Source organism: Cibotium barometz, chromosome 49 (genome assembly GCF_041138505.1).
Source record: "Cibotium barometz isolate CiBa-2024 chromosome 49, ASM4113850v1, whole genome shotgun sequence".
Classification (NCBI taxonomy): Eukaryota; Viridiplantae; Streptophyta; class Polypodiopsida; order Cyatheales; family Cibotiaceae; genus Cibotium; species Cibotium barometz.
This window is the reverse complement of record NC_141094.1, coordinates 37994070-38007810: the sequence shown is the minus strand read 5'-3', so window position 1 is coordinate 38007810 and position 13741 is coordinate 37994070. Positions and strand designations below refer to the sequence as shown.

Here is a 13741-nt window from a genome sequence, read left to right as displayed (position 1 = left end):
AACCTGACAGGTTATCTTGTGTCTTCAATGACTTGAGCTTGTTACTTCTGCATACATGTATGTTTCGAGCATTGTGCTAGCAAAGACAGGAAGATGTTATCACACCACACGAGGTGGGTTAGCACTTAATTTTTTCTTTGAGATAGACCAAGCCTAATCACTCCCCTCTTTCTTCTCCAAGTCCCACTTGACTTTTCCCAACATATGAATGAGTGCTTCACAAGAGGCTACTAACATCTTAAGGGGAGCAAAACTAGCAGACTCACATTTAAGTCAAGACGCAATTCATTAACATAGCCAAATAATCTTATGTAGCAGATTACAAGGTCTTATTCCATTCTGTTGCAAAACTGCCAAATCATTTCAGGTAGCAAGGGATACAAGAATTTGTGTCTATTCTGTTGCATTTACCGTGCATCTTGCCTGGTTATACAGCTGAGCAGACAGTGTTGAAAGTAGTCAATAGTAAGAGACTGACATCTTCAATAACTTCCCACGATAGGAAATCAATTATCTCAAACTAATAAGTTGTTTTGAGACCAAATATTATGGTGCAATTTCATGGAAGGTTTCCATGGTAATTATCCGGATGCAAAAATTGCAAATAGGCATCGATCAAATAGGTATATCGAAAAATAAATGTTCTCAAATCTCTGTCAGCCAGCATGGCTTGCAAAATGGTATGTGTGGATTATGCGTTAAAACTGTTGGGTAGGCAAATCTCCTCTCAGAAAAAAGCTACAGATTACAGCCGGTTAAGAATAATTCAATGCCTAGAGATACTCCTTCAACACCAGCTTCACCACATTCCAATAAGAAAGACCCCTTTGTTTGAAGTATACACCAAAAACTAGAGTGTTCCATCAGTTCAAAACACCTCATAAATCAAGAGGCTTTTGCATTGATCAAAGAAACCTTCTTGCCTTCGATAATAAATTTTGAACTCTTGTTAAGCTGTGGCAAGGAGCAGAGATTATTAGTGCAGAGATCTTAAGAGGCAGCAATCTCAAATAAAACAATAGAGAGGCTGGATACAAAGCAGTCTCAGCCCGTAAGGGAAACCATCTCTGGTGGGCCGGCCAAGATGGGACCCTGCTGAAAGGCTGGGATTCTGTAACCATCACTGGTGGGTCGGCAAAGATGGGACACTGCTGACCCTGCTGACAGGCTGGGATTCTGAAACCAGCCTGAGATCTCATGATTCATCCAAAACGAAAGAAGAAAAGTTAACCACACAACAACAAGCCATACCTTTTCCTTAAAGAAACCAACTGATTGCTCACAATCATCGGCATCAGGACTGGGAAAAAGGTCACTCTCTCCTACAATCAGCTTGTGCAGACGCTTGATGTTCATTGTCTGAGCTGGGACCTGCCATGACAAAAACCAAGTCTCATAAGAGGCAGCCAAGGCTGAAAGTGCACATCAAGATGGAGCCGTACGTTAGGCATGGCACGTATGATGTGTTCAGTACCAAATGTCAGGATTCACACATTAGGAATGATAAATTATTAAAAACATATATTTAAATCCATAAAGAAACATCTAAATAATATAACCTTAAAAGATCAAGTAGAATTTGGAGATGGGAATTTGAAGGAAATAGAGAAGATAAGGGGAAACTGGACGATTTGAGGGAAATTGCCAATTTGCAGGAAATATATATGGCGAAATGATGAGGGGATTTTTTAAGGATAGATTAGGGTTTTAGGATTTTCAATGAAAGGAAGAAAAAGAAAGAAGAGGGAAAGGAAAAGACAAGTGGGAGAAGAAGATGGGAAGAGGACGAAGAGAACGAAGAGGAGAGAAAAAGGGAAAGAGGGGGGCGCTTTGGGTGGAGAGGCAAGCTGCAGGCTGATTGCGAGTAGGAAGGCAGGCTGATGGAGGGATTGCGTTTTGACGACTTGAAGAAGAGAGAATGTACAGAACCATTCTGTATGTACAGTGTTTTATACTGGTCCATTTGGGTTCGATTGTAACGAGTTCTCTACTAGCTTAAATGCATCTTAGACTGGTTACAAAACACCCCCCATCCATCTGATGACAGAGGTTGAACCGGCAAGATTGCTGTCTTTCCCTGATGGCAGTGAGCTGAATAGGCCTGTCAAACTATATCAATATACATTTTGTACAAAAAAACACATACTAATGACAACTAGTTTCTTAAACTAAACTTTTGATTGGTAGTTTCAAAGGAACAAACCTCCTGTAGAAGCCGTCTGCACAATCTCTTCCACTTTTGCTTGTTTTCCTGTTTTAGCTTCTTTGGCTTCCTTTTGTCCTCCCCCTCTAGATCACAACCTGCTGCTGAAGTCACCTTTCGTTTGCATTTATCCCCTTTGTCCACAACATCCATGTTCTGCATACCCTCAACTTGAACATCCATGACCACTTGGTTCTCAGCATCATCACCATCGCTAGTATCTAGCATAACCTTTTGACCTTTCCAATGTGCTCCTCCAATTTTCTTCGGACGATCTGCAATGCCAAGCCCTTGTCGGCCCTTTGTGGCCTTATCCTGATGCAAACATACGGAGTGAATAAAAATACAATTTGACACCAGCAAAGAATATACTACACATGTGAAGCAACAACTTTATAATTCTTCCAACACACCAAAACCTTGCTCTGCTCTCTAAACTTCTACTTTTTAAAGGAAACCTGCTTACGTTATCATATATGTACTTTTCCATATTTTATAGAGTCTTCCATAAAACCAGCAAAAGACTTAACCCCTGCCGACAAAAAGTCTGCAAATGCCATCAGCTCCATGATGCCCATCACATAACCGGGCCTGACATTCAGCAGGCATCTTAAAGAAGTCCTCGTGGCTAAACCAGCTCACTCTAGTCTACGCATGGCATGTATAATCCTCGGTAAGGCTTCTCGCTTAGGTAAAAAAAAAACATAGGAATGAATCTTCAATCTTCAAAAGTAGAGGATGCAAGATTGTTAACTTAATGATGGCTGCAACACACAATAACAAAACACACCCTAACCAAGGAGTGATGGGAATGTTGAATATTAGTGATGCATGGAAGTAATAAGAACATCAGCAGCTGGGAATCTTCAATGCATAAACAGGCCAAACAAAGGTCCTTGACAGAAAGTTCATTCAATACTGGAGTCTGGCATTCATATGGTGTGTGCCATATGGCGGGAGGGTGCCTCATGGTGCAACCACAACACAAGAGAATATTGTGACTCGTGGCAATAAGAGGAGGGGTGCAAACCACCCTAGTCTGACCCCCATATGCAGTAAGTCAAGTCTCAGCTTCCTTCTTCCAGCATTTATCATTACTCCATCCTCTCAAGTCTCCACTTTATCATTTCTCCATCCTCTCAAGTTTCCACTCTTCCATTTCCCACCTTCTACACCTACAATTTACTAAAAAACCAGAAAACATGCAACCTTTTAAAATGGCACTCAAAAAAACCTTTAGCTGAAAAAGACATAAGATCAAAAAGTACATACTGAACTTTATCGTGCCTTCAGACCTTCATTGCAGACATGTTTTCACAATCAAATAAAGTCCTAAGAAATAGCGGTCTTTGTTATTTGTTCTTTGGTACACATCCTCTTGATCTTGCTTGCAAAAGGATTTAGAGATGAAAAGTTCAGGTTATTTCCCAAACTTGCCAAAGACCAAAGTGCATTGACTCCATAAGCATCTACACACAAAATTTCAAATTATCAACTCCACCATGCATAGCATAGACCACATGCTATGGCATCCCCACTCACATCATCAGTGCCCAAGAACAGGTGCAGGTTCGTGGAAGATGGCACATTAGTAGATAAATCTTCTCCATAGAAAAACCATCGAACTGAGTTTCTATCACGTCTTTGGAGGTGAAGAACAGACCCAGCTATGATGAAGGCCGGCACTCAAGAATGCATGTGTGCACAACGACACAAACACAGAATAGCAGACATGTTTTCGCAACCAAGTAGATTCATAAGAAATAGCAACTCATGGCAGACATGCTTTCACAAGCAAAGTCCTAAGAAATAGCAACTCATAGCAGACATGTTTTCAAAACCAAAGTCATAAGAAGTAGCAACTCTACTACACCTTTGTTCTTAATACTTACTAACCTGGACGAGTTTATACAGATCCTCTTGATCTTGCTCGCAAAAAGATGTTCGGCCATTTGACTGCCTTGCTTCTAGATCTTCTGATTTGCTCTTGCTGTGCGTCGACTCCTTCCCATCCTTCACATTTTGTGATGTGTTCTGCCCTAGAGCTCCAGCTCGGACAAAGCCATGTTTTGTTCCCCACCATTCAATTGCCATGTTTCCAATAGGCATTTCTCCCATTGATTGTTCAGGATTTATTGCACCAGGATGCAAAATCACAGACATGACATCATTACCTGCAAGCGGCATCAATAAAATAAAATGGCATTCCCATGTAAAAAAGATCATACCAAGAGATAAAGTACAAAACATCGCAACATATAAGCGTCCAATAAGACTATCAAATTGCAAGCTTCAACCATCACATGCTTGCAAAGACACATAGGATCTCATAGCTTCCTAAGAAGAGGAAGTATAAACCATCTATACCCATAGCTCCACTTCTCAACTTGCTTCTACATGCAACCTGAGAGTGAAGGTGCCTCATAGATGCAAGGCATGCAGCAAGTAAACCTTCCAGTATTGTACATCTCGATAAACCCCTCCTCTGCCTTCGTGACTTGGTGGCCTCTATATGGACTCCTACATGGAGCATGTCTAGATGTGGCCTGGCATAAATCTGCTGATGGTCATCTCTGATATCACTGTTCCACTCTATATGGACTCTCCTGTACAGTACCTCATCCATGGAAAGCTAATAGCATGGCATACACAGCATGTGGCCGGTGCATACAGCAACCAGGGTGCTGAGTAGTCGGGTATACAAAGTGAAATGAGCCATAACCACCTTTGTCTGCCCTTCATCATCTCTCTTATGTGTACTCCTAGTAACAAGCAACGGCCATTTCTAGCCAAATTTTTGAAAACTTCATTAATTTGGAAGCACTATTTTCATTCCCATTGCCCTTTTCGTGATCTCACTTGAGCATTTTTCCCAAACTTTTCCCCGGCTAAGTTTTGATTTTTCCCAAATTTCCTTGTTATCTCTTTTAAATTATGATCTATCCCAAGGTTCTCCTCTATTTCTCTCAGCTTTTTTTATTATATCTATTTGCATCTATTATATAAGGGTAAAGATGTGCCCTTTTTCATAGCGGTTTCCATTTCCTCGTTTCAGGCAGTTTTTGTTGCAGAGACATCATTTGTTTCCGTTGTCATTTCCATTGCATGCAACTATGGGTGTGTTGTCAAAGGTAGATAATCAGCTGAAGTGACCAATCGATTTACATTTAATCTCAAGCCTATGTTTACGCTCATATTGGCTTTACAAGCCATGAAGAATTGTAAACACAATACCCAAAGGGTTTGTATGGAAGATCATGACCATGGTCCTAATATAGGTGTCTAGGTGTCTTTCTATAGCAAAACTCGTCATGGAATCTAACTGGGAAGTACATCATCTCCATAGAAAAGACTGGCATGGACCTTTCTCCTTTATAGATATATAGGGAACCAGTGGGCTTATTTATGGTGGGTAAAAGCAAATGAGGATCGCTGTGCCATGCTTCTGTAGTGTTATTTTGGCCCAAATAACCATCTCCTCCACCTCTTGCTGCCTAAATCGCATGAACAGTCAAAGCCCATACAACTATGTAAAAGGCCTTGCTAAGAAAGAGCAATTTGTCCTCCTGTGCAAGAATGTGGTTGAAGCTGAAGTGTTTACATCTGAATCCCCTTTTAAAAAAAGGCAAAGCCAAGGATGATGCGTGCAACATTTTGTTTATCATCTTTTTTTTCTTTTTGTTACATGCTTGGAGTAGGATTCTTGTACTCCGTTAGAGCAGTTAATTCAGCATTCCACAAATCAGAATTTGCACATAAGAGAAAGAAAAAGAGAGAGACAAAAAGAGTACACCGGATTGTGTCCCAATTAACCCTCTGAAGGGCCCCCATCATGAAGGTGTATTTGTTTTATTGTTGAATGAGAATGGACTGACCTGTGGGCTGATTTCCAGCCCTCCAAGACTAACTGGGACTGTTCGTGCTTGCTTCAGATCTACCCTGGTCGAGATAGCACCTTAGATGCTAGCGTTGACTTCTACAGGCCCTTGCATTTTCTGCAACAGCAACTGGTCACCTGGTTCGTGACCTCTCCTCCTTGTGTTTTCTTCTCTATAGCCGCCTCTGGCATGCATGCATATGAGGCCCACGGTTCTTGCAAGGTTATGAAATGGCTGTATGGGGCTGAGTGCGCCATTATATAGGGTAGAGGGGTGTCTATGTGCTGGCTGACCCTGCATAGGGCTGGCTGACTTGCACACGATTAAGGCAAAAGCCTTTTTGTTCATGTATAGGGCTTCCAAACTTAACAAAACGTTTATTTTCTTTTGCTTCTACATGGGCATAGCCCCCAAAATTATATATGCTAAACCTTATAAAAGGTTCCTATCTTATGCACCTAACTCCCAATGTCACTAATACCATTATCATGGGTTCATACACACCTAGGAACAACTTCCAACAATGACCTGACTCTGACAGCTGCCCGTCCACCCGGCCAAGTAGCCTGACGAGTGTACGGGGCATCCTAACACCATTATATCATTCAAGAGGGTAACATCATTGTGCGAGACTCGTATGACTGACGTGCATGGGACATGCACAACTGATCCTGGCACTCCCATGGTGGCACACTGGCTGACATCCCTGGACAAGGGGTCACAACGGTCAGGTGTCCGACCACAGGGTCTCTGCACTTTTCCAGTACAGTTGTGTCCACAGCATCCAAGTGCAGGTGCACGTGAAATTTTTTGAACCACCATTTACTCACCTAAATGTGCAGAGTACGTATAAAGTGCTTCAACACATGGAGATATCTCTGTTAAAAGCATCCCGAAGCTGCATTCAATACCAATCAAAACAACCTTGGCAAAGAGACAATTCATTAAATCACTCCTCACCTTCAGCTATTCTATCAGAGGATCCTCTGGAGTCTGAGTCGGGTTCAGATACTCTGTTAGATACTGAATTTTTGGTGTCCCTTTTAGAAATAACAGTTGCAGGCCAAACATCCTTCGGCTTACTTCCAAAGCCCTGGAGAGAATGAAAACAAAAAAAAAAGAGACACTTTTACCCTTGGGATGTGTGATGGTTGTCATGCGTGAAATTTGCACAACATGCATCTTGCAGAGACAAAACATAACTAGCACACAGCAAGTATTGGGAAGTACTCACCATAATAGCATCCAGATCAGCCTGTGACTTCCCTTGTAAGATTTTCCCGAGCTCTCTGTTCTTGTACCTGCAGACAAGCATTTTAAAAAAAATTCATAAACATATTTGCGACGACATAAAACAGTAAAATGAGACTGCCGACACACGTGCGCACATGTGGAGGCACAAAGGCACGCAGAATGTATACACCTGCATGCATATTTGTGCATAGGCAAAAGTACACGAGTGCGTACACCATCCACACACACACACATTTCATACAAGCTCTCTCATATCATGCTTGCATATTCCACATTGGTTTCCATATGAGGCTTCCATGGTGAGAAGCCCTCTGTTGTTCATTGTTGGGTATTTGGTTGTTCGGTGTATGTACATGTGCCTAAGGAGCATCGCTCCAAGTTGGCTCGAAGTCTCAGCAGATGACTTTTCTCGGATACAGTATCGTGTCCAAGGCATATCATCTATATGATTAGCAGGCCGGCAAAGTTGTTGTGAGCAATGATGTGGTGTTCAACGAGACTCCTACATCTTCAGAGGGGGGTGGTGAGCTTCTTCTTCCTCCGCCTCCTCCCTCTGGTTCTATTACACCTCTACCTATGGATTCTCAGTCAAATAATGATGACTCTACTCCACCTCCAGCGAGTTCAAGCAAATCTGCGCCTGGATGGTATTTTCAGACAATTCGTGATTCTAGGTTACATGAGGGTCCTCCACTTGGTTCTCTCACGCGATCTTCCAGAGTTTCAGGGAAACAAATTCATGAGGGTAACATGTTTGTTAACTATGCTCTTATGTCCTCTATTATTCATGGTCCTTCTGATCCCACTTCTATGGACGATACTCTTTCACATGAGCCTTGGCATCGTGCTATGCAAGCAGAGCTAGATGCTATTGAACGGAATGGCACTTGGACTTTGGTGCCTAGGCCACTGCAGCGTAAGGTGATTGGTGTGCACTGGATCTTCAAATTGAAGTTCCGAGCTAATGGCAACTTGGACAAGCACAAGGCGAGGTTGGTTGCCAAGGGTTATGCTCAACGCCCTAGAATCGACTTCGATGAGACCTTCGCTCCGAAGGCCCGGATGACTACCATTCACACCGTTCGTGCTCTTGCAGGACATCATAGATGGCCCGTATACCAGATGGGCATCAAGTCAGCTTTCTTGAATGGAGAGCTTACACAGGAGGTTTATGTTGATCAACCACCGGGATTTGTTGTTCCAGGAAAACAGGATCAAGTGTACCGCTGAAGAAAGCTTTTATATGGTCTGAAGCAGGCTCTGCGGGCTTGGTACCAACGGATTGATGAGTTTCTTTCAGAAGCTCGGCCTGCGCCGTTCTCATGCAAATTCGAACCTTTATATCCTGGTTGATTGTTATCATTGTGGTCTATGTTGATGACCTCATCTTTACAGGTTCTTATTCTGTGAGGATCCGTTCAGTCATGGATGCTTTGGAGACAAAATTTGAGATGACGGGTCTTGGCCTTTTGCATTATTTTCTTGGCTTTGAGATTTGGCAAACCCCTAAGGGCATTTTCTTCTCTCAGCAGAAGTACACAAGGGAGATACTTGACAAATTTCAGATGCCTGGATGCAGATCAGTATCTTCTCCTATGGATACTAGCGAGAAGCTTTTTCTTCTTGATGCTTCTCCAGGGATTGATCAAAGATAGTATCGGACTCTCGTTGGTTGTTTGGCTTGGTTGACCCACTCCCGACTGGACGTTTGTTTCGCAGTCAGCTTATTGAGTTCTTTCTCATCCAAACCCCGTCAGCAGCATTGGCAGTGTGCTCTCAGAGTTCTTCGGTACTTTCGTGGTACTCTGGACTTTGGCATCTTCTATGGCCAAGGATGCACTCTTCTTGGATGGCCTGATTCAGATTGGGCTGAAGATCCAGATACTCCGTGTTCGACCACTGGTTGTGTTTTTTCACTTGGGTCTTGGAGCCATTTCATGGAGCAGCAAGGTCAGGTGTGCATTGTCCTGCACAGGAGTCTAAGGTCAGGTGTGCACTATCCTGCACATCAAACAGTGCCAGTCCCGCGCTGTGAGTCTCCTACCAGAATGATGTCAGTGATTCTGTGTATCTGGTATGGTACCGGATGCCAGATCATTGAGTAGATAGTGGTTAGGACAAGGGGCCAGCCCATAGGGCTACCCCGGATCTTAGTGTGGGCATGGGAATGGTGTGGAACCACCCCCATGAGGGCCAGGAAGGCCCAGGCTGAACCCACCAGCCATGGAAGGGCTGTAGGACAGCCCTAGGGCAAGAATAAGGCAAATTCCAAGAGTTTACAGCCTTTTCATGGCTGTAGGGCAAGTATGGGGCAGCCCATACAGGCTGCCCAGCCCTTGGGATGTGTGCAAAAGGCTTGCCCAGCCATTGGAATGCAAGCACATCACCTCCCAGCTAGGAATAAAACGCAGCATTTATGGGATTTATTTTAGCATTTATTGCTGAATTTGCATAAGTCGTGCGACTTTTATGCTGGCCGCCTGGATGTATGCTGGCCGACTGCTCATGAGGAGTAGTATAAAAGGCTTAGCCCACAATCCCATTCATTCATCTCATTATTCACCAAGAGCTCAAGCAAATCAAGGGCTAGACAAGCCAAGGGAGTTGGTAAGCAAAGGGGTGGAGAACTGAAGGTCAAGGGCAGGGATTTCCCAGCCAAGAAAGGTCAAGAATTCTATATTTTCTTTTCAGATTCACATCATTCTAATAAAGCAAATACACCATCCGTGGTGGGGGCCCTATAGAGGGTAATTGGGACCCAATACTGTGTCCTCTCCATCTCTCCCTTCTCTCTCTATTTTCTGCACATCTCCTTTCAGTTTGTGCGTTAATTTCCGTCGCGAAAAGAGTGCTGATTTCTGAGTTTTGAAGTTACCGATTCTTCTCCAAAGCTTCCGCATGTTAAAGTATCACTTCAGTATATTCAACATAGTTGCTTCATATCCCTCTCTCTCTTGCACTCTCTCTCAGCACACTCTAGTGCTTGTATGCTTCCACTATGTACACTCGTTCAATCCACACACACACACATACACACATTTCATGCAAGCTCTCTCATATCATGCTTGCATATTCCACATTGGTTTCTATAACAAACCCTGACATATCATGTTTACATTCAACAAAGCATTTCTTTATGCCATTACCATACCTTACAAGGATGTGCTAACACACTAATGTTTACAGTTTACAAGGCATCTAAGGCAAACACAAACATTGAAAAGCATAAGCAGGAAACTATAATTAAGGACTTCCATTGAATGTGATGAGTCATTTTACACACACACACACGTGTGGGTGGGTGTGTGTGTGTGTGTCTGTACATACGCATCATGTATGCACATGCTTACATGTATAAACACCTTCATGAGGTTGGAAATCTATGAACGGTGTTTTGTATTGACCTTCCTTGTGGCCGTGTAGCCTTCTTTGAATGCAACTTCTTTTCGCGCTTCAGATCATCTACAGTTGACTCTTCTTGCTTATCGTCTGCAACCCCACAAGTATATCAAGCCATTGAAATGAGCCTGGACTTAGTGAACACCTCCCAATAAAAATACTGGGCTTGTACACATAAAAGAAGAGCAAAGAATACCTCCTTTGCTTGTATCAGCAGCTATCTGATATAAGAGAAAAGCACCTTGTAAGCCCTCCAAATATACAAAGCTAAACTAAAACCTCTGGCGAAGGGGAATTAAGGCTAGCTAAAAACTTACCACTTTCAAATTTTTTAGAATGTTGTCAAATGTTGTTGTGTTAAAAGTCCAATTGCTTGCAGCTTTTTGCTGTGCATCAACCCCTACACCTGATTTTATAGCAAACAGCTGAGGCATTAAAACCACATGTAAGCTTTATGGTGAGCTCAAAAAATATGGTCCAAGGGAATAAGACAAATCTAAAAAGACAAAAAGCCATATAGCTAACAAGACACATGGAATAAATGCACAGCTTTCACACACCCACAAATAAAATGCACACATATCTCAGAGAGTACTGTAACCATTTAATAAGAGTCTACCTGCAAACCTCAGATTATTACCACTTTCCACAATCATGCGCATGTCATCAATACCCAAGGTGTTTAACTGCATGTCATCAATACCCAAGGTGTTTAACTGCATAACTCATCCACCTTATCATTGCCATCCTTATACACAAACCAATGTCCTGTGTAAAATGAGCAAAGAGGGCGGCTCAATGCAGGCTGTGGGGCCGGAAAGGGGTGGGGGGGGCATCAATAATTAGTGTGGAAGGACAATATTATTATATAAGTGAGTTATTGGCTCATAATTGGGGTTCCCAACAGGGAGATTCCAAGGGAATGGAGAACCAAGATGCCGTTGTTTGGGCTCTAGCCATACGCTTGGATAGTGGACTACAAGGTATGGGACGCAAAGGTTTGGCCGGACAGCATGGCCCAATGTTGGTCTAGCCTCAGGCTTAGAGGTGCAGATAGAGCTACGGTCAGGTGGTGAGCTGCAATCCCCAACAACGATGGTCTGTTTGCTTACCTTGTGTTTGCAAATGAAGGCTGGGAGTTGGAGTCTGTTTGAATTGGTATCAAGAGCGACTCTGTCAATAATTGTGTAAAGATTCGCCATCAAGTACTTTGCAATCTATTGATGCTTTTTTGTTGGAAATAAGCAAGAACCAAAGCCAAAGAAAATATACACTTACGTGACTAAATTCAACCAACATTGTAGAATTATCCACAAAACTAGGGCATTAAAATGGTTTGAACTGATCAATCAAATGCAAGCTTAATATGGCAAGCACATGTGTGAAAGCTACTTTTCCATAAAGACAACCAGCCATTTGCAAATCAATGCTCAAGGGATATGCCAACAATATGTCTGCCAGTGCACAAACGGAATACACAAATACAAAAAGCATAGAGGAACCACTCCAGCCATGGCAAAAAGTTGTCACAAAAATACCTGAGTTGTCCTTTTTCTTACTGACTCTTAAGTGCTCAGTAATACCTTGCTTCTCCTTCCCTAGACCTTCCCCTTCTTGCCAGCCCTGGCAACAAGTATACATTCCAAATAAAGTTTTTCAAAACACAAAAAGAGAATCTCATGTATTTAACTTTTCCCTACTTATCCTCCAGATATTATATAATTCTATTCAACAACATAACAAGACAAGGATCCTTGTAACATTTGTGAGTTTCCTTTCTAGAATTGTGTGCTTTCAAAAACATAATGCCAAGCATTATTCTGATGTGGGCTGCATGGGGTAGAAACTCCAGAAGATCTAGGTTATGTAAGTCATAAATTACACTTAGTTAACTGCCAATGAGCCACCAGACAAAGATCAAGCGCAATCAAGAGCTTGAATAGAAGGCTGGGACCACAATCTGACAGAAAAAAAAATACCGATAGCAAAAATGTCAGCCAAGAGGCTCCTTTTCAATATATCAAACTTCTTTGTTCTTGGTAGGGAAGTTGTGCTTGAACTGGTCACCTTGAACAACAGTGCATTGACAAAGGTGACAAATTCTTTGCAACTAGTACATGTTTCATCATATATGCCCGCGTAGGATAGTTGATGCCATCCAACTTATCATCAATGGAGAGCATACCAAACAAATCACTAGTATTCCCAGACATGGCCGTCACAAATGCGTACAAACAAGTAGTGTGACCTAATCAAGGCGTCAATTGCAATATGATTCAAGTGTACCACTATGTTTGCTCAATACATAGGCATAAACCACATCATTTGGAGAGCAAAAAAAATCTGCAAAGCAATCCAACGCTAAGACACCTGAAAATTGGGGGAAATGCCCCAAATGTGTCTTTATCACCTGTATCAATGCTGCAACACCCAAAAAATTGGGGGAAATTGTTGGAATTAGGGTTGCAGGAATGCACACACAACTTCAAGAAGATGAGGAAGCTTGAGCACAACACAGTAGTGTATTATGAGTGCCAAAAATGAAAGATAACAAGCCCTAGAAGATAATGGGCGTATATACAATGCACGGGGGAAAAAACCTCCTAGTGAGGGAAAAAGTGCCCCGGCGGTCCTAAGTGTGTTCACACACATCACTACTATAATATGGTAACAAATCCCCCCTGGAGTGATGCGGTGAACAAGAGCTAGCACTCATGTATAGGGAAGTGTCTAGCTATGTGGACGAATCCACAAAAGGGAGTAAGCCCAAAGCTTTGCGAAAAGCTTCGAACTTCTCACGAGGCAGAGCCTTTGTGAAAAGGTCTGCAAGGTTATCCTGTGTTGGCACATAAGCCAAACTGATCTCTCCTGCAGAGAGTCTCTCCCTGACATAATGGTAGTGCACCTCAATGTGCTTCGTACGAGCATGGAACACTGGGTTCCGCGCAACTGCCAATGCGCTCTGACTGTCAGTGAAGATGGTGGTGGCAGATGGCTGCCCAACACC

At 42.7% G+C, this 13741-nt stretch overlaps 1 protein-coding gene across 1 annotated transcript in view; it reads right to left on the bottom strand.

The window, feature by feature from the left end:
* Nucleotides 1–267: 267 nt before the first annotated feature.
* Nucleotides 268–13741, bottom strand: part of LOC147610547 (D111/G-patch domain-containing protein) — a 32715-nt gene continuing 19241 nt past the window's right edge. The window contains exons 2-11 of the mRNA XM_086786008.1: nucleotides 12273–12357; nucleotides 11052–11140; nucleotides 10931–10955; nucleotides 10740–10824; nucleotides 7316–7382; nucleotides 7042–7174; nucleotides 4100–4377; nucleotides 2204–2518; nucleotides 1252–1371; nucleotides 268–954 (exon numbers count right to left, since the gene is read on the bottom strand). Of these exons, the coding sequence (XP_086642134.1) occupies nucleotides 886–954; nucleotides 1252–1371; nucleotides 2204–2518; nucleotides 4100–4377; nucleotides 7042–7174; nucleotides 7316–7382; nucleotides 10740–10824; nucleotides 10931–10955; nucleotides 11052–11140; nucleotides 12273–12357 (1266 nt within the window). The 3' untranslated portion in view covers nucleotides 268–885. The remainder of the gene's footprint in view (nucleotides 955–1251; nucleotides 1372–2203; nucleotides 2519–4099; nucleotides 4378–7041; nucleotides 7175–7315; nucleotides 7383–10739; nucleotides 10825–10930; nucleotides 10956–11051; nucleotides 11141–12272; nucleotides 12358–13741) is intronic.